General features: G+C 53.8%; 1 protein-coding gene across 2 annotated transcripts; it reads left to right on the forward strand.

Annotated features, from left to right (window-relative positions):
• Positions 1-2,695: 2,695 nt before the first annotated feature.
• On the forward strand, positions 2,696-24,211 carry LOC133057492 (signal transducer and activator of transcription 5A). Of its 2 annotated transcripts, XM_061144032.1 has the most exons (20): positions 2,700-2,781; positions 3,127-3,262; positions 3,629-3,766; positions 4,092-4,248; positions 5,350-5,439; positions 8,447-8,621; positions 14,051-14,181; positions 14,412-14,563; positions 15,029-15,184; positions 15,805-15,984; positions 17,478-17,565; positions 17,673-17,795; positions 18,338-18,430; positions 18,891-19,097; positions 19,808-19,902; positions 19,985-20,115; positions 20,540-20,695; positions 21,410-21,461; positions 21,749-21,856; positions 22,873-24,211. In XM_061144032.1, exons 3-20 carry the CDS (start codon positions 3,639-3,641, stop codon positions 23,033-23,035), a joined length of 2,385 nt encoding a protein of 794 aa, XP_061000015.1. In that variant the 5' UTR covers positions 2,700-2,781; positions 3,127-3,262; positions 3,629-3,638; the 3' UTR covers positions 23,036-24,211. The 2 variants fall into 2 exon arrangements, with proteins under 2 accessions (XP_061000016.1, XP_061000015.1); XM_061144033.1 differs by lacking the exon at positions 3,127-3,262 and having other exon boundaries at positions 2,696-2,781.
• The last annotated feature ends 972 nt before the right edge of the window (positions 24,212-25,183 follow it).

Here is a 25,183-nt window from a genome sequence, read left to right on the forward strand (position 1 = left end):
TTGTTTAAATCCTTCGTTTAAATCATTCCCCATGTAATGCTGTGACCTGGAGTTGGCGATGAGGGGCAGTTAGGGGCAGCAGCCTGGGACCCCAGCTCATCCAAACACTAGGTAGGCTTTGATCTTTCCGAACCTCACCCCCTACGCCTCAGTTTTCTCCTCTGTCGTCTGGGCCCCTAAAACCACCAGCCTGCTTTGCTTTGTGGTGGGAAATAGCAGAGACCAAATCAGCAGACTGAAAGCAGAAAGAAACCCCAAATTTGACATTTCCGGGTAGTTGCATTATCCAGAGCGACCACAGTCACCTCTGCCCCCAACCCAACTCTGACACCCTTACAGTCTTCCACTCTTCTTCAGTTGGCCTTTGCCCATCCTGGGAAAGTGCCAAAGCTCCTCCCCTCCCACTGCATCTCAGAAGGAGAACAGAGGCACAGAGAAAGAGAGAGCAACACAGACGGAGTCCTAGAGAGAATGAATCAAGAGGAGGAGAATCCCAAAGCAAGAGGATGAAAACATGCAACAGAGGACACCCAGATGCAGGGCCTCACAGAGAGAGGCCAAATGGGGAGAGATCCAGAGGTGGGGGGGGAAACAGCTGTTGCCATGGGACACAAGGGGAGGAGGGAGACACGTGGGGGCTCTGAAGGCACTGGGGCACACCCTTTGAGGCCAGTTCCTTCCATTTTGTTCATGGGCACCCCAATGCTAGCTTCTTAGGACCCAGGAGGGCCCATCCTCTAGTCAAGCCCAGTCCAACCCAGCCAGATGTTTGGTGGGTGGGGCTGCCAGCTGGAATAGCAGGCTCCCACAGGCCTTGGGGAGGAAGCTGGAGAGGCGGCTGCCTGGAAGTGGGCTGGCAGGACCCCCACTCTGAAGCCACTCTGCCATCCCACCCTCTCCAGATGCCCAGATGCTTGTGTCTGGCAAGGGTGGTCCTCTGCCTTCTAGATGTGGCTCAGAAGACTTGGAAGCCCAAGGAATCTGCTCCCACTGACTGACCTGCTCAGAGTAAGAGGCTAGAGGGCACAGATGCCACCTCGGACCCACCCACTGTGGGGTGACGGTTTTGAATCTGCCACCAACAGCCCTCGTGACACTGACCGAGTCACTTCCCCTCTCCAGCCTCTGTTTCCCCATTTGTAAAATCACCATTGTGGTTGTTTCCAGCTCTGACACTTGGCTGTCACTCCAGGTGACCCCTTAGCTGTGTGTCGGACCCTCCCCTGCCAAACCCTTTGCACAGAGTAGGGGAAGGAGAGAGAGAGAGAGGCATTGTGTTTCCTCCTCCCTAAAGCAAGGTTTGCCCCCTCCCTCGAACCCCTTCACAGTTTTCGATTCCTTTCCTTGTGATCCTGCCAACAGAGACTGTGACCACACGTGGAAGTGGGTTGGGGGGAGGTGATCCAGCTTCAGCAGCTTTAAACTTTGGGGTTTTTTTCTGAAATAAAAGAATGAAAGCAGGGAAGTAGTGAGTGGTAAGAAGATGGGGTGGGGGGTGGTGTGGGAGGGAATGGAGAGAAAAGGGCAAATCCAAGAAGGAATTAGGGAGGGAGGGAGAGGAGAATGATTGCCCCCAGGATAGCAGGTCTTGGCCCAGCCAGCTGTGAGTGGGCAGCCAGAAGGGCCCCTCCCTCGGTGCTGCCAATACTAGCTGCCAGGCAGAGGGGAGGCCCCAGAGGAGAGGGAAGCTGGGGAAAGGGAATGGAAGACTTCCAGGGCAGCCTTGCCCAACTCCCCCAGGGGGCTCTTGGGGAGGGGGCTGTGACCCAGGCAAGGCTCTGAGAAGGTGTTGCCTGTTCTGGCAAGGCCTGTGGTGAGCTTGTGAACATTCGCTTCACCTCTCCCTGGACTTTCTGAAGATATGACCAGCCTCGGATGTGACCGGGTTGGGGGTGAACGGAGAGGTAGGATCCTGTATGGACCATGGTTTGCGGAATTGGCCCTGTGCCCACTGTGGGACCCTAGGCAAGGCCCCCTCACCGCTCTGGACTCCATTTCTCATCTGCAAAATTTCCAGGGCTTAAAATATTTGACTGCCAGGGTTCTTTCCCGTTTCTGCTGCACAGGGGAGTGAACAGAAAAGTCGTGGAAGGAGGGGCAGGGCGGGGGGGCCTCTAGGTGAGCTGGCAATCTCTGGAATCCCCAGCCCTTCCCCTCAATACGGCTTTGCCTCTGAGATCACTAAAGCTGTGTCCCCAACCCACACGCGCGCGCACACACACACACACACACACACACACACACATCAGACTTCTTAAATCTAGAAGCTCAGAAGATGACAAACGCCCGCATCTCCAGCTGCTCCAACCCTTTCCTCCTCCCTTTGGACAGATGAGAAAACTGAGGCCCCGCGCTGGGATTTCCAGCGCCCGGGATTTCCCAGCCCTCCCACTCCCATCCTGCAGCCACTCCCGTCCCTCTTGCCCAGCACGGTCTGCGGCAGCTCCACTGGGTCACCGGCGAAGGCCGGCTGGGACTCCCGGGGGACCCCGCCGTCGGGGCAGCCCCCCGCGCTCGGCGCCGCCCCGCCTCGCCGCCGTGCACTCGCCGGGGAGCCAGCCACCGAGGGCGGAGGCGGGGAGAGAGCGACCGAGGCTGGGAGGGGTGTTGGCGAGAGCTCGCGCGCTGTGTATGGTCTGTCAGAGGCAGCTGACCTTTGAGGAGGAAATCGCTGCTCTCGGCTCCTTCCTGTAGTAACAGCCGCCGCCGCCGCCGCCGCCGCCAGGAGCCCCGGCCGGGAGCGAGCGCCGGCCCCGTCGCCGGACCGCCCGGCACGACCAGGTGGGTGGCCCCGGCCGCGCGTCCCCGGCGACGCGCGCCCAGAGGGGGCACCCCGCTGCTGCTGCTGCTGCTGCTGCTGCTGCTGCCGCCCGGGTCCTCACCCCGCAGGCCCCGGAGCCCGACAGCCGGAGGGGCGCCGGGGACGGTCCCCGGGACCCAGAGGGAGTTTCGGCGCCGCGTGGACGAGGGACGCGGGACGCGCGAATGGAGGGAGGAGGCCGAGGGTGGGCGCCGTCCTCGCCCGCGGTGGGCAGGGGGCGCTGTCGGACTGGACAGTGGGAGACGTCGGGGCACAGCGAGGTGCGGGGGGCGCAGCCCGAGAGAGGGAGTGTCTTGTCTCCCCAGCCCGCCCTCCTGAACACCCCAGCCACGTGCCAGCGGTGGCCGAGCCGTCCAGGGGAAACCTTCGGTGGCATTGCCCTAGCTTCGGGCTGGAATATCCCCGCGTTCCCAGAAACTGAGACTCGGAGTTCGAAGCAGGGTAGGGGGTGTTTGCAGTCCTCCCCAGAGGGCCCGAGGGCCTCCGCCATCAAGTTTCTCTTTCAGTTTCTAGCTGTTCCCCCCACCCCCACCCCGGGAAGCCCCGGTGGGGCGAGGGGAGAGGAAGAGGGGGAGGGCACCTGACTTTCGGGAGCCCCTCCCCAAGCCTCAGCGGGTTCCTCGCTGGAGGGAAGGACGGCCTTCCCCTCCTCACCGTCTTTCTTCCCGCACAGGAAAGCGTGTCTGTGGGAGGGGAGGGGCCTGGCCTGACCGCGGTCCAGGGATGGGTGGGCATGGCAGGGCTAGGGGCAGGCCCAGTCCACGCCTGTGCCGAGAAGGCACCTCCTCAGCGCTCTGTTCGCCCTAGGTGAACGGACATGGCGGGCTGGATCCAGGCCCAGCAGCTGCAGGGAGATGCCCTGCGCCAGATGCAGGTGCTATACGGGCAGCACTTCCCCATCGAGGTCCGACATTACTTGGCGCAGTGGATTGAGAGCCAGCCGTGGTAGGTGCCCCTGCCCGGCGCCTTGCTCTGCGGGTCCCTAACCATCTGGGCCCCATTGGCCTTTACGTCTTCTCTTGGTGGTTTGGGGAGATTCTGATCCTGGCTGTCCCTCCCTGTGCGGAAGGGGTGGTGTTCCAGGGAAAGGGGAACAGGGAAATGGGAGTCTGGGAGGGGAGAGGGGATGTTTCTAGACTCTGATGCCCGTGGAACTGCGGGGAGCAAGTCTTGTGGTCAGGAGCCTGGGATTTTCCCGTCCTTCCTGGTACCCGGCCTCCTCATCCAAGGAGGCACCATAGCAGGTTTCTCTCTCCTGCCTTGCCCTAAGGGACGCCATCGACCTGGACAATCCCCAGGACCGGGCCCAGGCCACCCAGCTCCTGGAGGGCCTGGTGCAGGAGTTGCAGAAGAAGGCAGACCACCAAGTGGGGGAAGACGGGTTCCTACTGAAGATCAAGCTGGGGCACTACGCCACGCAGCTCCAGGTGGGCGTGAGCTGCAAGCCATCTGCAGGGAAACAGTGTCCGCCTTCTCTTTCCAGCACCAGAACCCCTGGGTTTTTTCCTGGTTTGGCCACTGACTCACTGTGTGGCCCTGAGCTTATCTGTGCTTCAGTTTCCCCCACCCCCTCTTTCTACATCAGACCTGTCAGATCCCCTTAGTATGACAAAGTAAGAGATGGGGCATGTTTGTCCCCAAGAGAAGGGGGATGGGTGAAAGCACTTTCTGGGCAGATCAGGCAGAAGGGATGGGAGTAGCCTGAGTCAAAATTCTGTTGTGAGAGAAAGGAACACCGACAGATTCTAGAAAGGAGGGGATGGGGCAACCAGACATCCTTCTTAGGGCTCTTTTAAAGGCCCTAAGTGGCGTGCGAGAGGAGCAGAGTTGTCCTGGAGCCTTGAATTAAGGGTTTAATGTAAGATGAGGGTGTGGGAGGAAGGCATATAGGGGAGAGAGGAAATTTTTGTGGAAATAGGAAAGGGATGTGGATGGTAATCATAGATGAGCATTTATTGGAACTCACTTGAATTTTTAGAGAGCCTTCTTGAATACAAGCAGCAGGGTGCCAAGGAAATAAAAAGTCCATCCCAAAGGAGGCAGGAAACAAGAGAAACCTGGGGTGTGGGGGATGTGGGAAAGGAAGTAAAATAGGAACCCAGGGCCAGGACTATAGTGGAAAGTACCTTGACCTTGGCATTAGATGCCCCGAGTCTTGAGTCATATGCTCACTCACTTGTTTGCCTTTGGACAAGTACTCAATCTCTCTGAGCATCAGTATTCTAATCTGTGAAATGAGGATAATGGTTTCTGCTTATGTCATAGGGTTTCTCTGATGCACAAGTCAAAGGAGATGGCAGATTGGAAGTACTTTGTAACCTGTGGGTTTCTAAGGCACTGCGAACCGAATATGAAGATCTGGGAGGGGAAATCAAGTCAAGGAGAGATAGAGGTTCTGGTGGCAGTTCCTGAGGCTTCCGAGTGGAAGCTGAGGCATAGGCTGGAGGAGAGGAAAGAATGGGTGGCACTGCAGTGGTCATGGTGGGAGCAGAGGGTGGCCTTTGGCAGCCGCTGTTGGATTCTTTCAGAACACGTATGACCGCTGCCCCATGGAGCTGGTGCGCTGCATCCGCCATATTCTGTACAATGAACAGAGGCTGGTCCGAGAAGCCAACAATGTGAGTGTCCCTTGGGTTTGGGGAAAGGTTTTGAGAAGTCCTTTCACCTGCTTTCCTCTCCAGACACAGCTCTGTTTTATAAACACTGGCAAGAGAGAGCACCAAAGAAATAAAATACACGGGCAAGTATGAGAGGCTGTATTACATGCAGGTGTAGATTGACCCCCCTCCCCCCACACACAGAGCCCCACTCCCTAGCTCTACTACTTACTAGCTGTGTTACTTGAGCAAGTTACTTAACCTCTCTGAGCCTCCGGTTTTTTCCTATTATAAATGAGGGTAGTCATAGCATCTACCCTATAGGGCTATTTCGAGGATTAAATGAGATACCATGTGGGCAAAGGATGTGTGTTTAATCACTCAGTTGTGTCTGACTCTCTGCAGACCCATGGACTGTAGCCTGCCAAGCTCCTGTCTGTGGAATTTTCTAGGCAAGAATACTGGAGCAGGTTGCCATTTTCTACTCCAGGGGATCTTCCCGACCCAGAAATCAGACTCACATCTCTTGTGTCCCCTGCTTTGGCAGGTGGATTCTTTACCACCTCACCACCTGGGAAGCCCAGAGCAAAGAACAGACATATACAGATGAAGAAGAGGAAGCCCTAAAAACACATACACATCTGGAAACTCAATCTATGTTGGAGATGGCATTACAAATCACTAGGGAAAAGATTTGTCATTGAATGAGTGAGGTCAGGGGCAAAAGAAGAAATATCCTCTGGTGGGGTCTATGAGGAGAAATGGAGGTCTGTGTCAGAAGAATTAACCTGGGAAAGCTCAGAGAAGCGAGGCCCAGGAAGGCAGAGCAGGGACCTGTTCCCCAGGTTCCGAAATCATAAAGGTCTTGGACATATGCTTGGACAGTGGTGCAAATGGTACATTATCTGCAGTAAAGCAAAATGAATTTCATTAAATGATATCCCTTAGGTAAAGACCACCGAATAGTGCCTGAAGTGAAGTCATAGTTATTATTTACTTGTGGTGGACACTGATGTCAAGAATTTGAGAGGTCATTCAGTAAACATTTATTGAGGTCCTGCAGTGCATCTGACACTGGACTAGGATGGGAGAAACAGATAAAGTCCTGGCCTCCACCTAAAGGGAATTCAGGCTGTGATAGATTCTTTAGGACTCTGCTGAGTGCTAAGTCAGCCGATATGGAAAAAGGACCCAACTCAGATTGGGGCAGGCTGGCCGGTAGTGGGGAGGGTGTCTTGAGGAGAAAGATGCCTGACTATAATGAGGAAAGAGGGAGGAAGAAGGTGGAATGAGTTTTCTAGTAAAAAATAGCAGCAGTAGGATTTCCCTGGTGGTCCAGTGGTTAAGGCTCCCCCTTCCACTGCAGGAGGCATGCGTTGGATCCCTGGTGGGGGAATTAAGATACCACATACCACAAGGTGCAGCCAAAAATAGAAATAAAGAAAATGCAAAATAAATAAATAGCAACAGTATATATGAGGGCAGGAAGGCACAAGCCATCTTATGACATTTGAAGAATTTTAAGTGTTTAGTGCTACTGGGGAGAAGGGAGCCAACTGGGCAGAAGCCAGGTCACAAAGGGTCAACTGGTACAATTCTTGACTTGGTGCAATTACAGAGCTGTCTGTAAACATAGGAATGAGTCTGGTTCCAGTTAAGAAATACCTGCCTACAAGGCAGGTGCTGTTATAGTTGGGGGGAAAATAGTCCTTCAGTCATCAAGCTGTTCTTGGACACCTCTGATGTCCTGGGCCTTGAGGATTTTGTTGTGCCCCAAACGGGACAAAGTCTTGGTCCTTAGGGAGCTCACATCCTACTGCAGAGAGGCAGACAAGAAAGAACATGCAGGCACATGACACGTTCCGTAGGGCGGTCCTATTTTAATATAACTCTTCAGCAGAGGTCATTCTGAAAAGGTGCCAGTGGAAGTGCCAGCCTCAGAAAGATTTAGTGCCAGAATGTTCCAGGATAATGGAACAAAACATGCAAAGGCCCTGAGGCAGGAACTCCCTGTGTATCCAAGGAACAGAAAGTGGCCAGTGTGGTTGGGCAACAATGGAGCTGGGGGTGGGGTAGGCAGAGGCTCCTGGCTAGGGCCGTGGAGGCTGTGAAGGGAGTTTGGGTTTTATTCTGAGAGCAGTTTACTGGAGAGGCCCTAAAGGTTTGGTTGAGGACTGCCCTGGGAGTCCAGTGCTTAAGAATCTGCCTACCCATGGCGGAGACCTGGGTTCGATTCCTGGTCCAGGAAGATTCCACATGCCATGGCGCACCTAAGCCCATGGGACACAACCACTGAGCTCTAAGCCTATGCTCTGCAACAAGAGAATCGACTGCAATGAGAAGCCCTTGCACCACAACTAGAGAGTAGCCCATGAGCAGTAACAAAGACCCAGCACAGCCAAAAATAAATAAATAAATAAAAATTTAAAAAAGACCAACACTTGGTTGAAGGAATAGATTCAACCAGGTTAGCTGAATGGCTGGATCCACAAAGCCCTTGTTGATGCCTCCTTGTACCTTCATCTGGGGATCTTCAGGACTCCACCCGTGAGTGGTTCACCCTCTTCCCTCAATCCCGAGGTCTTAGTGAGGACACAGATGATGTGTGTTCACACGGCCTTGTTCCCCATCATGTCCCCAGCATCTAGCATCATGGCATGGGATCAGTGAATGACTCTGAAATGAGGGGTCATCATCTTTAGTAGGAAAACTCAGCTAACTCCTGGGATGGGTTGGGTTCTAGTCTCTCCAGAGAGAACTCAAATGGACCTGTGTGTGGTACTCAGATGGAGGTCAGAACTGCAATAGACGTTTCTACCAGAGTCTGCCTGGTCACCCATTTCTCCTCCTTTGCCCTCTCCACCCCTATTTTGGCAAATGACTCTTCTGACTCAAAGTACCCTTCATTCTTATTCTAGATTTGGTATCTGGGGTCTGTAGTATTGGTGGTCCCCAAGGCCTGAGATTTTTCTCCCATCCTCACTGCCCAGCTCACTGCTGCCTGCACCCTCCCCTGATATGTCTCCAGGGTAATTCTTCTGCTGGGATTCTGGTTGATGCCATGTCCCAGAAACACCTTCAGATCAACCAGACATTTGAGGAGCTGCGACTGGTCACACAGGACACAGAGAATGAGCTGAAGAAGCTGCAGCAGACTCAAGAGTATTTCATCATCCAGTATCAGGAGAGCCTGAGGATCCAGGGTGAGCCTGGTGTGGGAGGGCAGTGCATGTTTGGAGGACCAGAGTGAGACCACTTTGTGAACTCCTGCAGGGTTGTGTCTAGGTCCATGTCTGTCTCCCCAGAGCCTTACCCAAAGCTTGGGACAAGTGATGGATCATCATCTCCAGTGATGGAGCCCCTGCTGTGGGCCAGGCTCCAGGCTAAACCCTTATTCAATACAACCTTTACTCAACACAACTGTGTTATTCAATACAGTTTTTACCATAGCCCTGAGAATTAAGTGGGGCTCCCTTGTGGCTCAGATGGTAAAGAATCTGCCTGAAATGCAGGAGACCCAGGTTCGGTTCCTGAGTCAGGAAGATTCCCTGGAGAAGGGAATGGCTCCCCACTCCAGTATTCTTTATTCCTTTTTTTTCAAATAATAAAACTGATGTTCAAAGAGAACATGCAGTTTGGCCTGGGCTTCTTGTAAGTTGCAGAACTGGATATTAACTAGCAATATTCATTAAAATCCCTATATTTTATTAACCAGTATTCTATGAGTATCTCGGTGAACGAATGAATGAATGTGGACAGAGTGTTCCTCAATCAGAGGGAAAACCTAGGTTGGGAGTCCCCTGGTTGAACCAGGCTGCGGAGAGGTGGAACTCCAGGAATGCCCCTTCTTGAGCCTCACTAATAGGACGTAAAGATGGGAGGAGGACGTGACAGTGGAAAACTCTGCTGTCTGTTAGGTCTACAATTTTCTAGTGGCTGCCATGATTAGGGTATGGGGGAAAAAATTAACCCAGAAGGAATTAACCCCACTAAGTGTCCTTACGGTACACTTTGAGGAGCCTTGAAACATGACTCATCTTCCTCCACTTCAAATTGACCCCAGAGCTGTATCACCCCCATCTAAGTGAGAACAGGAAGCCACCTTTTCCTTGTTCTTATTTTTCTGACTTCTTAAGGTAGAACCTTAGGTCATTGATTTTAGACCCTTCTTCTTTTCTAATGTATATATTCAGAGCTATTGATTTCCCTCACATTAATGCTTTAGCTGCATCTCATCATCTTGGATATGCTGTAGACCATTATCATTCAATTTGAAATATTTCTAATTTCTCTTCTGTTTATTTCACCCATACACTATTTAGACATATATTGTTTAATTTCCAAATATTTCAGTTTTTTCTAGATCTCATATCATTATTGATTTCATTTCATGGCTGAGTTCTATTGTTGTCAGAGAATATACACATATATTTTTAAATTTATGGAGACTTGTTCTGTGCCCGAGCATGTGCTCTATCTTGATGAATGTATTTTGTGGTCTTGAAAAGAATGTATGTTCTGAAGTTGTTTCATTTAAAGGTAGCAATAATAAATTCAATGATGTTAATGTATTTAACATAGTATATAGTGTTAACATAATGAAGTAAAAAAATAAACAAACCAAGAAACCAATAATATCTATATTTTCCAAACATAATTTAGTGAGTAGGGTGGCATTGTTTTTTTTTTACATTTTTACAAATCTCTTTAATGTTAAGCTTAGTTGGAGATACCTGGATCTGGCTTTCAATCTGTTGTAATATCACATATCTTATAGCCTCTAGAAACCTCTGCTGTATACTTATAAATGAATAAAAGAAAAAAAGGCAAATAAAGTCTTACAATTTTATGAAAATAGTTCTGGCTTTGTGAACCTCCTGTAAGCGTTTTAGGAAACCTTCAGGGGTCCCTGGTTCACACTTTGAGAACCATTGATATATATCTTTATTGATTTATTTTTGCCTAATTGCTCCTATAGATAGAGAGGTATCAAGTCTACTATATTGTGTAATTCTCCGATTACTTATGTAATTATTTCCTTTATGTTTTTGAAGCTTTATTATTAGATGCATATATATTTATGCCATGCTTAGTCGCTCAGTCGATTCTCTGGGTCGGGAAGATCCCCTGAAGAAGGAAATGGCAACCCATTCCAGTATTCTTACCTGGAGAATCCCATGGATGGAGCAGCCTGGTAGGCTATAGTCCATGGGGTTGCAAAGAGTCGGACACGACTGAACGGGTTCACTCACTTTCACTTTTAGTCTCCCAGTCATATCCAGTTCTTTGCGACCTCATGGACTGTAGTCCACCAGGCTCCTCTGTCCTTGGGGATTCTCCAGGCAAGAATACTGGAGTAGGTTGCTATGCCCTCCTCCAGGGGATCCTCCCAAATCTTGGACCAGATCAGATCAAACCCAGGTCTCCTGCATTGCAGGCAGATTCTTTACAGTCTGAGCCACCAGGGAAGCATATATATTTATAGTTATTTATAATTACTTAGAATTATTATGCCTTTCTGATTGATTGACCCCTTAATAATTATGGAATATCTTTCTTGATCTCTGGTATCACTCTTTGTCTGGGGTCTATCAGATATTACTATAAATGCCTCCAGCCTTTTTATTCTATGTTAACACAATGTGTTTTTATTCATGTTTTTTATTTATTTATTTTTTAATTAATTAATTTATTTTAATTGGAGGCTAATTACTTTACAATACTGTAGTGGTTTTTGCCATACATTGACCTGAATCAGCCGTGGGTGTACATGTATCCCCATCCTGAACCCCACTCCCACCTCCCTCCCCATCCCATCCCTCTGGGTCATCCCAGTGCACCAGCCCTGAGCACCCTGTCTCATGCATCGAACCTGGACTGGCGATCTTTTTCACATATGATAATATACATGTTTCAATGCTATTCTCCCAAATCATCCCACCCTCGCCCTCTCCCACAGAGTCCAAAAGACTGTTCTATACATCTGTGTCTCTTTTGCTGTCTCACATTTAGGGTCATCATTACCATCTTTCTAAATTCCATATATATGCGTTAGTATACTGTATTGGTGTTTTTCTTTCTGACTTACTTCACTCTGTATAACAGGCTCCAGTTTCATCCACCTCATTAGAACTGATTCAAATGCGTTCTTTTTAATAGCTGAGTAGTATTCTTTTGTGTATATGTATTGTGTATATGTCCCAGTGTTGGGATTATCACTGTCTCCCTGTGGGTGGCAGGATTCCGAGGTGGCTGTCCAGATTGCTCTGCTCTTTTCCTTGCCTGCTCAGTCCCCTGCAGTCAAAATGGAGCCATATTTCTAAGTTCTCTTCTCAGAGCTTTCTTATCCATTTGTCTGCCGATGGACATCTAGGTTGCTTTCATGGCGGGACTATTGTAAACAGTGTTGCGATGAACGTTGAGGTACATGTGTCTCTTTCAATTCTGGTTTCCTCCGTGTGTATTCCCAGAAGTGGGATTGCTGGGTCATATGGCAGTTCTTTTTTTTTTCTATATGGCAGTTCTATTTCGTTTTTTATTCATGCTTTTTAAAATTCGAAATGTAGAGCACATAGTTGAGTCTTTTTGTATTTATTCTGACAATCTCTGCTTTTAATTGAGGTGTTTAGTTTATTAATATTTAATGTAATGTTAAATACCCGTCTATTGAGGCCCACATTTTAATGTTTATTTTGTTTTGTGCCTTTTTGGTTTTTGTTCCTTTGTTCTTCCTTTTAATTGTTTAAATTTTTAAAAATGCTGTTTTAATTTAACCATTTAAGCTTTCCTCCTGACCTACCCTGTGGGAGTTTTCTGTATCTTGAGATTAGTGCATTGCCTGAGTCATAGCAGGCATTGAATAAAAGTTGGGGGGATGATTAGAGCAGATCCTCATCACATCTGAATCCATCCCAGATTGACTTGAAAGAAAGGATAGCCCTTTTCCAAGATTAGGGAACAGGAGATTTCAACTCAGTATTTCTACCCAAGGCCATTGACTGGCTGACAGAATTGATGATCCTATTCTTGGGTTTTCTGTTTCCTACTTGTGAGGTTTGGGTTTGTCCCCATCATGCAATGTCTCATTTATCAAGTGCACCCATCAGAAACACAGATGACTGATCTGTTCATGTGAGGGCAGTCTCAGCTCCCTCCAGTGGAGCAGACAATTGCCTCACGTCTCCTGGCATCCTTCCCAGAAGCTTCTGCAATTTGCCAGGAGAGACCTAAGTGGGTCACTTGCATAAGGAAGCCAGGTCCCAGCTTTGGGATTATCACTGTCTCCCTGTGGGTGGCAGGATTCCGAGGCGGCTGTCCAGATTGCTCTGCTCTGTTCCTTGCCTGCTCAGTCCCCTGCAGTCAGAATGGAGCCCTATTTCTAAGTTCTCTTCTTGTTCTGGGCTTTCCTGGCTGAATAGAGTTGCTTTAGTCTGTCCCAGCCTTGTGCATCCATAGGACAGGGTCTTGAGTGTGTGACATGGCCCTCAGAGGCCTGCCAGGACTTTGACCGAGACTTGCTGACTGACGCTCACATCTTCTAGACTCAGCCCCAGTGAGACCCTTGGGATGTTCAGAAAGGCCATTGGCGAGGGTTGGATGCCACACTGGGGACAGTGGTTACCTGTGGAGAGAGGGATGGGGTTACCAGCAGGGGAGGGTACAGGTGCTTCACCGTGGAAGTGCTTGATTTCTTAAGCGGCTTCTTGACACACAGGTGCTCCTTGTATCATCCTCTCTACTTCCCGTGTCTTAAGTATTTCATCACAGGTTGTTTGCAGAGGAAGTCAGTGAGGCCTGGTTACATATTCCTGCCATTGATGAGCTGCCTGAGAGCTGGTGTGGAGAGAAACTGCCTGGCTCTCCTGAGAGAATCTCGCTGCCTTCGTGTCCCAGTGGCCCAGCTCTCTCTGTGTCTCTCTCCTGGTTGGTCAGCTGAGCTCACAGTGACCAACCTGGACAAGCACGTTAGGGACCTTCACCGCCTGAAGAAGCCCCCCTTCCCTGAGGAGAGGCTGCCGAGCCTGGGAGACAGGACAAAGCCCGTGGAGCAGAGCCTTCCGACGAGGCTGTGCCCATGAGGTTGGAGCTGAGAGCTGCTCCGTCAGCCTTTCATCCCCTCATGTAGCCCGTTAACCGTGACTGACTTCCCTCTGAGGCCGGTGGTGCCGGGCAGCTTCCTGAGCATTTTCTGTCTCGTCACTTATTTAACCTCCCAGCAGCTGCTGAGGTAGATGCCTCGTGAGACTCCCCTTTTACAGGTGGGGAAACTGAGGCATAGGAGAGCGGGGTGACTTGCCCGAGTTCACCCACCTGGTGAATGGCGGGGTTCACTTCAGACCAGACATGGTGGCTCCAAGCCAGACCCCACATGGGGTGAGGAGGGCTGATGGGGCTTGGCCAGGGCAGGCTCCTCCTCAGCTGTCCCCCAGGCTTCCATCTCCCCACTCCCCGAGGGGAGCTGAGTCAGGGCACAGGGGCCAGAGCCTTCTCATCTCTGGCCCCGTTGCTGTGGAACCCGACTGGCCGTGGATCAGACTTGTCCCCGCGAGGGTCTTGCCTCCAGAGAGGATGGGCCCCCGGCTGGCCCGGGGAGGTCATGGTCATGGTCATGGCGTCCTGTCCGCTCCTCCAGCTCAATTTGCCCAGCTGGCCCAGCTGAACCCCCAGGAGCGACTGAGCCGGGAGACGGCCCTCCAGCAGAAGCAGGTGTCCCTGGAGGCCTGGCTGCAGCGCGAGGCCCAGACGCTGCAGCAGTACCGCGTGGTGAGTGGGCTCTGCATCCCTGCCCTCCTGCAGGGGCGGTGACACCCCGAGCTTTCCCGGGGACCCCGAGGGAGGCAGAGAGCCGGGAGGAGAGCGGGACCCGGCGGGGCAGGAGGCCAGGGCCTTCTTCCCCGCGGGCCTGAGGGGCAGAGTCAGTCTGGGAGGAGGAGGCCCTGCAGGGCTGTTCTGAGAGCCCAGAAGGGCCCTCTGAGCCACCGCCCGACCCTCAGGAGCTGGCCGAGAAGCACCAGAAGACCCTGCAGCTGCTGCGGAAGCAGCAGACCATCATCCTGGATGATGAGCTGATCCAGTGGAAGCGGAGGCAGCAGCTGGCAGGGAACGGCGGTCCCCCCGAGGGCAGCCTGGATGTGCTGCAGTCCTGGTACCGGGGTTGGGGAGCAGGGAGGGGCAGCAGGGGCTCAGAGTGATGCTGCCAGCTGCTGTTTGCTCCCACGTCTGCACGAGCAGCTGGCTCCCTCTGTCTAGGCACGGGTCTTATCCCACCAGTGGTTCTGGGTTGATGCTGACGCTGGTGTCCCTTCCTGTGCCCCCTGCCCTGGGAGGGGCATCACTGGCTTGGATGCTGGGGTGGGGCAGGTGGCAAAGTGACGCTCAGGCTGGTTGGACCCCAGTCAACATCGCTCCTCCTGGGTGTTTCTCTGGGTTTCTGGAAGGCAAGGCATCTCTGCTGTGCCCAGGGAATAGGCGAGGTGGCCTGGGCGCCAGGCCTTCCTGGGGCTGGAGCTGGGTGTGGGCCTGGTCCCCGCCTGGACACCTGCCAGCTTCTGGCCTGGAGGATGTAGGTGAAGCCAGTGTCCTTCCCTTGGGCCCCGGGGCTCGCGTTCAGGTGTGAGAAGTTGGCGGAGATCATCTGGCAGAACCGGCAGCAAATCCGCAGAGCCGAGCACCTCTACCAGCAGCTGCCCATCCCCGGCCCCGTGGAGGAGATGCTGGCCGAGGTCAACGCCACCATCACTGACATCATCTCAGCCCTGGTGACCAGGTGACTGCGGCCTCCTGGCCACGCCCCACTCCCATCTGGTTGCCCTGGGTGGGGGGCAGCAGGGTCTTTGCAGATGGGGAGTAAGTAGGTAAGTGAAAGTCGCTCAGAGGTGTCTGACTTTGCAACCTCATGGACTGTACCATCCATGGAATTTTCCAGGCCAGGATACTGGAGTGGGTAGCCTTTCCCTTCTCTGGGGGATCTTCCCAACCCAGAGATCAAACCCAAGTCTCCCGCATTGTGGGTGGATTCTTTACCAGCTGAGCCACAAGGGAAGCCCTGCAGATGGGGAGCTCTGGGTTAAATCTTTCTGTCTCTGCATCACACCCTCACCCCATCCCTCTCCATCCCCTGTCGCTATGGCCTCTTGCTGTCGACCTCGCCTAGTATTTCTCATGGACACTACACAGGCATTTGTCTCCTGCAACTCATTTCTGCTGCTGAGCTCCTTTCACTGCCTCCCTTCCCACCACCAGCTCCCCCGACTCACAGTGACCCCCAGGGAGGGTGGACTGTGCCCCAAGCCCTCCCTTCACCTGCTCAGCCCGGTGCAAGGCAGCCTCCCCACGTGGAAGGTGGGGCCAGAGCCCTGTCCCCTGAAGCATCTCTTGTCCCCGCAGCACATTCATCATCGAGAAGCAACCCCCTCAGGTCCTGAAGACCCAGACCAAGTTTGCGGCCACCGTGCGCCTGCTGGTGGGCGGGAAGCTGAACGTGCACATGAACCCCCCCCAGGTGAAGGCCACCATCATCAGCGAGCAGCAGGCCAAGTCACTGCTCAAGAACGAGAACACCCGCAAGTACGTTGTCCCTCCTTCATCTGCCCCTCCCCCAGCTCAGCCTCTGTTCTGTAGCTGGGGTCCTAGGTGATGAGGACACACATGGCGTCCCACTCTTTGTCTTGCATTGTGATGTGGTCCCATGTCTCTCCAGTTCACTCTGTCTGGGGGTACTCCTCGCACACAGAGTAAATCAACAAGGATTTCACTATTAGGGTGTCCCAGGACCTGTGTTGAGCACTGGGACGCTGCTGTGATCCACACCAAACTTGGCTCCATCACGGTCCAACATTTAGGCTAGCAGGCAGCAGACATGAGAATTGATTACTTGCTGACATGTGACAAGGGAGTTGACTCGGGCACCATGAAAGTGGGTCATGAAGGGGGTGGAACAGAATGACAGCTAGTTTCAAGGCTGAGGGATGACTAGGAGATGATGAACGGGCGTGGAGAGGGCAGACGTTCGGGCAGAGAGAACACGGGCCTGTGTGAAGGAGGAGCAGACAAAGGGCGTGTGTGGATGGAGAACCCAGGGGTGAGGCCCTGGGATTAGGCTAGGCCACCTGTGAAGGGCGTGAGAGTGAATGAAGGAGGGCGGGAATGAGTGAGAGGAGAGACTGGGTCCTGAGCACTGAGGCCTGCTGTGTGCTCTGGGGCTAGGATGACGACAATGATGAAGAGTTCTCACTCTCTTAGAGCTTGCTTTGGGCTGGGAACAAGACAGTCCTATACTCTTAAAAATCAGGCAGCGTCAAAAGGCAATAGAGTCTAGACAGAAAATTAAAGCCAAGCAATATCACAGCGCCTGAATAGATGTTGCAACAGCAGATGGATGGCCGAGGAGGGCCTTTCTGAGGATCTATTTGAGTGGAGACCTGAATGAGAAAGTCAAGAATGCAACAGGGGGACTTGCCTGGTGGTCCACTGATTAAGACTCCACCTTCCAATGCAGGGGGTGTGGGTTAGATCCCCGGTTGGGGAACTAAGGTCCCATATGCCTCGGAGTACAGCCAGAACTTTTTAAAAAATTAGAAAAATAACAAAGTGTAAAATGCATTACTTAAAAAAAAAAAAAAAAGAATGTAACAGGAAGGCAAGGATAGGAGTCCCCAGGCGGCACTGAGCTTGAGTGTTCAGGAAACAGACAAGATACTGTGGGCTTGCTTGTTCTGAATGAGGGAAGAGGAGCCCATTGACCAGTGGACCACCAGGGCAGGGGTTGATGGCAGGGGTCTTGTTAGGTTGGGGTCATGATTTTTATGTCAAGTAGGCTAGAAGCTGCCAAAGGCCCCCACGTCAATCTTGACGCCCAAAGAAGTTTAACCTTGGCTCCACCCTTGGGGCTTTGCTTGGATACTCTCAGGTTGATGAGGAAAGTCAGCCCAGAGGAATGCTCTTAGGGGAGGGGTCAGGGGCTGCTGTGGGGCCTCCCGGAGAAGCTGGGGCCCAGGGTGCATACAGGACAGTGCTCCAGGCCCGGGCCCAGTGGAGACGGGTTCCCCTCTGCTTGGCAGTGAGTGCAGCGGGGAGATCCTGAACAACTGCTGTGTGATGGAGTACCACCAGGCCACAGGCACCCTGAGCGCCCACTTCAGGAACATGGTGAGGACTGGGCCCAGCCCGAGGTGGGAGGTCTGCCCAGAACTGCGTCCTGAGTCCTCCTAACCTGCCGCTTTCTCCTTGTCCCCTTCTGATCTCCCGCCCTGCAGTCCCTCAAGAGGATCAAGCGAGCTGACCGGCGAGGCGCAGAGTCTGTGACGGAAGAGAAGTTCACGGTCCTGTTTGAGTCTCAATTCAGTGTTGGCAGTAATGAGCTTGTGTTCCAGGTGAAGGTGAGGCCTGGCTCCCCTGTCCCCTGCAGGCCACCCAGCTGACTTGGGAAAGCCAGGGACTGGAATCCTTGCATACGCTCAGTCCAGTTACCCCATGATGCTCTCAGAAAACCTAATTTCACTCTGCTGGTGCTTATTTGCTAGGTTGTAATCTGGCATCTGGGCTTCCCTGGCGGCTCAGATGGTAAAGAATCCGCCTGCAATGCGGGACACCTGAGTTCGATCCCTAGGTTGGGAAGATCCCCTGTGGGTTAACCCACTCCAGTATTACCTGGTGAATCACCATGGACAGAGGAGCCTGGCGGGCTGTAGTTGATGGGGTCGCAAAGAGTAGGACAGGACTGAGTGAGTGAGCATCGCACAGTAACCTAGCACCCACCCCCAGGATTGAGGCAATGGACCAAAAAGAGATGGGCTGTGCTTTTTATTTCTGCGTTGGCTTGCCGGAAGGGGCTTGAGGAATGGAAGTCGGATGCCTCCCCCAAGTGGAGGACAAGACCAGGGTCATATGCCCTCATCCCTCATTCCCTGGATTCCCATAGACCCTGTCCCTTCCTGTGGTTGTCATCGTTCATGGCAGCCAGGACCATAATGCTACCGCCACCGTGCTGTGGGACAATGCCTTTGCTGAGCCGGTGAGTCCCCGCGGGACCCCCCACCTCAGCCCCCAGCCCCTCAGAGGTTCCCAGGGTCAGCCCCAACCCCAGGGCTCCTGCTGAGTGGTCTTCTCCCACCCTTGGGCCAAACCAGTGGTCAGGGGGCAGGTGGTGTGAGCACCCTGCCCTCAGCACAACCTCAGCTCTGTCTGGGCTCCGGGTCACGGGACTGGGGTTTCCTAGGTCTGTGAGCTTGGTGCTTGGAATCTGGTCCCTGATCTCTGCTCCCAGGGCCCTGGTCTGGGTCTCTACCCCTATATACCCATCCCTCTGCCCCTGTGTCCCCCCTTTCTTTCCATTGTGCTTTTGTCTCCTTTCCTGGATCTTTCTCACTCCCCTCTGCCTCTTGGTATCTGTGTGTGTGTGTGTGTGTGTGTGTGTGTGTGTGTAAATATCTCCTACTCCCTCAATCTTTTCCCTTTTCTTCTCTCTCTCTCAGGGCAGGGTTCCATTTGCGGTGCCCGACAAAGTCCTGTGGCCGCAGCTGTGCGAGGCACTCAACATGAAATTCAAGGCTGAGGTGCAGAGCAACCGGGGCCTGACCAAGGAGAACCTGGTGTTCCTGGCGCAGAAGCTGTTCAACAGCAGCAGCAGCCACCTCGAGGACTACAACGGCATGTCCGTGTCCTGGTCCCAGTTCAACCGGGTGAGGGACGCGTTGCCTGCTGCCTGCCTGGGACTACCTCCACCCCTCCCCCACCTCACAGACAGGCACCTGGTCCATGGCCCCCCTCCACCCCTAGACCCCTCTCCTACAACCAGGAGAGATGGGGGCTGGTACCCCAAGGAGTGCAGACAGCCATGAGATCTGAGGCAGGACTTTGGAAAGAACCCGGAGCTGGAAGTCAGGGTCCCCAGGTTCTCGTCCTCAACATGTTAATTCATTTGCCAGGCCCCTTCCCTTCTCTGCATTGCACTTTTCCCATCTGTAGAATGAAGGGGTTGGGCAGGAAGGACTTTGGAGGTCTCATCCAGCTTGGACAATTCCTTGCACCTTTGACCCCCTCCATGAGATTGTCCCAGATCCCTGTGTCTGAGAGGATGGGCTTCCCAGGTGGCGCTAGTGGTAAAGAACCCGCCTGCCAATGCAGGAGACAAAAGAGGCATGGGTTCGATCCCTGGGTTGGAAAGATCCCCTGGAGGAGGGCATGGCAACCCACTCCACTATTCTTGCCTGGAAAATCCCACGGAGAGGAGGCTGGTGGGCTACAGTCCATAGGGTCACAAAGAGTCGGACACGACTGAGCAACTAGGCACACAGGCACTGGGTAAGGACACGGGGCACTAAGTGCTCCCTGGAGCACCTGTGATGATAGGGACATAAGCCCTAACCTGCGGTTTCCTGGGGACTCTCAGGAGAACTTGCCCGGCTGGAACTACACCTTCTGGCAGTGGTTCGACGGGGTCATGGAGGTGCTGAAGAAACATCACAAGCCCCATTGGAATGACGGGTGAGGCACGGGGGTGGGAGGTCAGGGGCTCAGGGGACAGTGGCTGGTGGCCCAGCAGTGACTGTGTGCTCCGTGCACCCAGGGCCATCCTAGGTTTTGTCAACAAGCAACAGGCCCATGACCTGCTCATCAACAAGCCCGATGGTACCTTCTTGTTGCGCTTTAGCGACTCAGAAATTGGGGGCATCACCATTGCCTGGAAGTTTGACTCTCGTAAGTTCCCTGCATTGCCCACATTCCCGCACCAGTGGCTCTTTCTCATTTCCTCATTCCCATTCTCCATCAGGCCTGTATCCTTAGAAGGGGTCCAGTGGAAAAGATGGGAACTGAGCTTGGAGGGTGGGTGGAGCGTTGCTCAAAAACCCAGTCCCTTTCTATTGTTTTCCTCTTGGGAGAACCTAACATCACTACCCCCCATAGCCTCCAGAACCGCTGAGCGAGTCCTTCTTTGTCCTGACCCAGACTTGTTGGTATCTGCTCGCCCGTGGTCACTTCCTTGCCCTGTGCTGAGAGCAGGGGTGGGGTTGCAGTGCAGGCTTTTACCTGGATGTCTCTACAAGCCTGGCCCCCAGCCCTACAGCTCCGATCATCTTCCTGAGGGCGGTGGGTTGTGAGAATGAGCTTGGCCTTTTCACAGCTGACCGTAACCTGTGGAATCTGAAGCCATTCACCACGCGGGATTTCTCCATCCGATCCCTGGCTGACCGTTTGGGGGACCTGAACTATCTCATCTACGTGTTTCCCGACCGGCCCAAGGATGAGGTCTTCTCCAAGTACTACACGCCTGTGCTCGGTGCGTGTGCCCAACACACCCCCAACACACTCCCGGGGCTAAGCAGCAGGTACACCCCAGGAAGGGCCCAGGGGCCATCTCCCCTGTGAGTGTTGGTCCGTGGGATGGCCCAAGGCACGTGGAGGGGATTTCAGGGCTCACCGCTGAAGAGAGTTTGGAAAGCGGAAACCCCGACCTCGCTTTCTTCCCTGCAAAGCAAAACACGGAGTGGACTCCCTTCTGTGCCCTTGGAGGCAACGGCTGCGGTGTGGGGGGAGGCGCAGGATCACACAGACCCACAGATAATGCACGCCTCCCATCCTAATCAACTGCCCTCACCCCTCTCCACCCTCAAACCTGCCCTCACAGTTGAGGGTAGAGAGCAAAATGAACAGGTTTTTTTTTCTCTTCAACCTGGCCCCACTCCATTGGGTGGGTTTGCTCCTCCGTGTGGACTCTTTCCTTGGCAGGGGTGAGGGCAGGAAGAGAGGAAGCCAAGGGCCAGGAAAGAAAGCAGGAGATGGGATGAGACTGAAACCAGGGGTCTGGGCGGGGGGAGGGTCACCTGGTGACTGTCAGCAGGTGTTTAATGGGAGTCTGGGAAATCTTATCCCTGATGAGCCCCGTGGCGTTGTGGGGAGTGGGGAGGAGGAGGCCGACTGCATAGGTGGGTGTCTACTCCCCTGGGAGCTCCCAGGGACTTTGGTTCTCATCACCATTTCCCCCCCTCGGCAGCTAAAGCAGTGGACGGATACGTGAAGCCACAGATCAAGCAAGTGGTCCCTGAGTGAGTGTCCGGTTCGGCTCTGGTCTCCTGCTGCCTCTTCTTTCCTTACCCCACCCCCACCTGGCTCTCCTCACCCCCCACCGCCTCCCCTCCTGCTCCCTTTCCCCCCCAACCTGGCCCAGCCTTGGGGCGGGGAACTGGGCGTGGTCACAAGGGGGCGGGTACCCAGGGCCCCGCCCCTGCAGCCGGAGCCCCAGGCTCAGTGGGCCGCGTGGTCCTTCCACACCTGAGAAAGACAGAAGATGCCCCCGAGCCCCTCCCCGCTGAGGCTCCGCTTCCTCCCACAGGTTTGTGAGCGCCTCTGCAGACTCTGCTGGAGGCGGCGCCACCTACATGGACCAGGCTCCTTCCCCAGCCGTGTGCCCCCAGCCTCACTATAACATGTACCCACAGAAGTAGGTTGTGTTCTCATGGGGCTCCGGGGGGAGGAACTGGGCACCCGGCCTCAGGCTGGTAAACCCCAGAAGGCTGATGGGCAAGGACACCAGAGCTCCTCTCCGTCTGAGACCACCCAGGCCAGGCGGGCTTGGGCAGAGGCCCAGGTGCAGGGTGGATGAGATCAGCCAACCAAGAGCGTAGAGCAATGTGAAACTACATATAGCAGGGCCCTTGCTCTGGTGCTGACTAGCTGTGTGACCTTGGGAAAATCATCGAGCCTCTCTGATGCTCAGTTTCCTTGTCTGTAAAATGGAATACTTACCACACGGGAGTGGGGGCAGGATCAAGCCAGAGAATGCAGGTAATGCATTTAGCACAGGTGAGGCTGTTGCAAGGGCTTGATACAGAGTATCTCTGGGTGGGCGGTGGTTCTTAGGAGTCCTGTGGGAATAGGACATGTCGCTCCTCTCTGAAGTTCCCAGAGAAGAGGATTCATTCTCTTTCGAGCCGGGGGTGGCCTGCTGCCATCGGACAACCACAGGCTTGGGAGTCACAAAAACTGGAATTCCAGTCCTGACTCCACTTGCCTACCATGTGGCCCTGAACAAACTTCCTACCATAGTCGAGCCTCAGTTTCTTCCTCTATAAAGTGGAGTAAATACCCACCTTACCAGTGGCTGTGGGGATTGGCTTAACGTGGTTGAAAGGACCAGGCCTTCATAGGTGCTCAGTGTCTGGTGCCTGAGATCTCACGGGCAGAGCTCCTTTACCCAACCACCTCGTTTTACAGAGAAGGGCAGGGACAGGGGAAACGAATTCCCTGAGATTACTCGATGAGCTTGTGAGTGATGAGACTAGAACCGGGGTGTCTTCCAACAAACCAGTGACTGATTCAGCTTGGCGGTGCGGGCATCTAGCCAGAGCAGGTCCTGTTCCCAGGAGACTGAATGGAGATCAGGCTGGGCGCTGTCCCCCGGGAGCCTGAGACTCTGCGGCAGGCCAGCTCCTTCTGACACCCCTCTCCCCCTCCCAGCCCTGACCCAGTGCTCGACCAGGATGGAGAATTTGACCTGGACGAGACCATGGATGTGGCCCGGCACGTAGAAGAACTCCTCCGCCGCCCAATGGACAGTCTGGACCCCTCTCTCCCCCCGCCCGCTGGTCTCTTCACCCCTGCCAGAGGCTCGCTGTCCTGAATGTTTGTTCGAACACTGCACTCCTCTGTGGAAACAATCCCTAGCGTGCAGGGTCCTATTCATTGTGATTTTGTGTTTTTATCGCTGTGCATACTGATGCCTTTGCAGGCAGCCCACGTACACGTATAGATGTGCGCGCGTGTTTGTGTACTAGGTGTGCCCACCTCGCCTCTGCAGTCCTAGGTGTGCGGCCGCCTTGTTCTTCTTCAGATGAAGGCATTCCAAGAGCTCACTGGGTCTGTCTGTGTGGGAGAGACCAAGCTGCTTCTGTGGTCACAGGTACGCCAGGCAGCAGACCTATTCCTGCCAGAGCCTTAGTCTGCTCAGCAGCTGTTTGAATGGAATTATTCGCGAAGGGAAAGGAGACAGGTAATGTCTCTAAGCTCAAGTTTTATTCCTGAGTTAGCAGCTTCGCCTCCCAATTGTGTGCATGGATCTGCTCCAGTACAGTGTTGGTCTTTTGATTCTGCCCCTCAGGAGGGAGGTGATGAGTGATATTTTATACTTTATCTCATGAATACGGACTCCAGAGTTTTTGTGAGCTGAGAGCTTATCTAGGCTGTGGTTATGTCCCTAAACACAGCAGAAAGGGGTCTTTTGCCTCGGGCCTGGAGTTCCCTGGCCTCTTGGCCCCCAGCCAGGGGGCTCCGGCTTCGTGTCTATAATGCTGCTGCCCACATTCCTGCTCTTCATTCCCCGACCCCAATCCCATTCCCTCCATCTGGCCCCAGGCTTCTTTCCTCGCCTCTCTGTCTGCAACCTTGCTCACTGTGGAAGAAGTTGGGGGAGGAGGAAAGAGGTCCAGGGCTTGCAGTGTTGATCCCCTCTCCTGGAAAAAACCTGCAGCAAGAGGCAGCACCAGCGACTTAATGTGCGCCTGTGGAGTCTGGAGGAGGGAGGGGTAAAAGCTGATGGCGTCCACTCTGCTGGGAGGGGGAACTTGGAATAGGGCCTCTTTGCAATTGCATAACTGACTGTGGTCTGAGAAGGCCCCTCCCTCTGAAGCTGCCGCCCACAGGCAGCCCCAGGGCAGCTGACAGCCTGGAAGGGGTCCCAAGTTGAAACATCTCTCAAGGGAGGTGGGGACAAGAAGCAGGATTCTTTTGTACTTTGTACATAGGCTACACATTTGTGTAAACAGTTTTTGAATAAAATTTTTTTTTTTTTTTTTGTAAATTTGCTGGTATGGCTCCTGGGTCCTGGGAACCGCTGGAGTCCTCTTGTTCCTTTCCTCCTGCATAGCTGGTGCTGTAACCTGTAGCCTGAAGCTACCAGTCTGTTCCCTTTTCTGTGGTTTTAAGGGCGCCACACACCACCACCACGCCCCACCCCAATACTTCCAGTGCCTCTCAGCAGACTACAGAGCTTGACGTCTTGGGAAAAGCCAGGACAGCAATTACTGGGAGGAGGGGAGAACTTTGGTTACCGCCTCCTGCCCTTATCAGCTGCTGCTATAAGCAGTCTGGAGGGTGGCAGCTGAGGGCCAGTGCCCACCATTCTCAACCCGGCCGGCAGCCCCGCTGGATGGAGGCTGGAGAGGGGAAGCGCCGCAGGAGCCTCACCACAGTCCCTCCTCCCCGGGTCCCTTCCCAGAGACCAGCAGGTGGCACCATCCCACTGCCACAGCATTTTCAAGCTGTTGATTTGAGGCTGGGATGGTCTCCCCATTTGGTCCCATTGGCACCGAGAGCCCAGGGACTGTCGCCAGGGCCTTGGGGACGGGGGAGCAAGGGCCTATGACAAGGTTTCTTCGGGGCTCAAAGCAAGGGAAGAGGGGCTCGCAGCCCACCCCGGAGAGGCGCAGGAGCCGGGCGCGGGGCTGAAGGGAGTGGGCGGGAGGGGAGGCAGCCGCGGAGCCCGGATCGCAGCTAATCTGCAGCCGCATCTCTACCGGGGGAGGCGGCGCGTATCTCCCGCACCCGCTCGTCTCCATGGTGCTCGGCGCCGGGGGCGGGAGCTCCAGGCCAGTGGGCGCCTCGGTCTGTGAGTTATCACCGCCCACGGCCCGGGGCCCGTAGCCGAGGCCCGTTGAGTGTTGACGATCGTCCCCGTGGAGCGAACTGAAGAGAAAGTGATAATGGAACCAACTGTGGAAGAAGAGGCCTAGGGGTGGGAGTGTCTGCCCGACAACCCCCTGAGGCGGCTTAT

The sequence above is a fragment of the Dama dama genome, chromosome 5, assembly GCF_033118175.1.
Source record: "Dama dama isolate Ldn47 chromosome 5, ASM3311817v1, whole genome shotgun sequence".
Lineage (NCBI taxonomy): Eukaryota > Metazoa > Chordata > Mammalia > Artiodactyla > Cervidae > Dama > Dama dama.

Excerpts from the sequence above, each read along its gene's own strand:
- LOC133057492 (XM_061144033.1), top strand. The coding sequence starts at position 3,639 with ATGGCGGGCTGGATCCAGGCCCAGCAGCTGCAGGGAGATGCCCTGCGC. Across the intron at positions 18,431-18,890 it reads ACAATGCCTTTGCTGAGCCG|GGCAGGGTTCCATTTGCGGT; the intron begins GTGAGTCCCCGC and ends TCTCTCTCTCAG. Across the intron at positions 21,857-22,872 it reads TATAACATGTACCCACAGAA|CCCTGACCCAGTGCTCGACC; the intron begins GTAGGTTGTGTT and ends TCCCCCTCCCAG.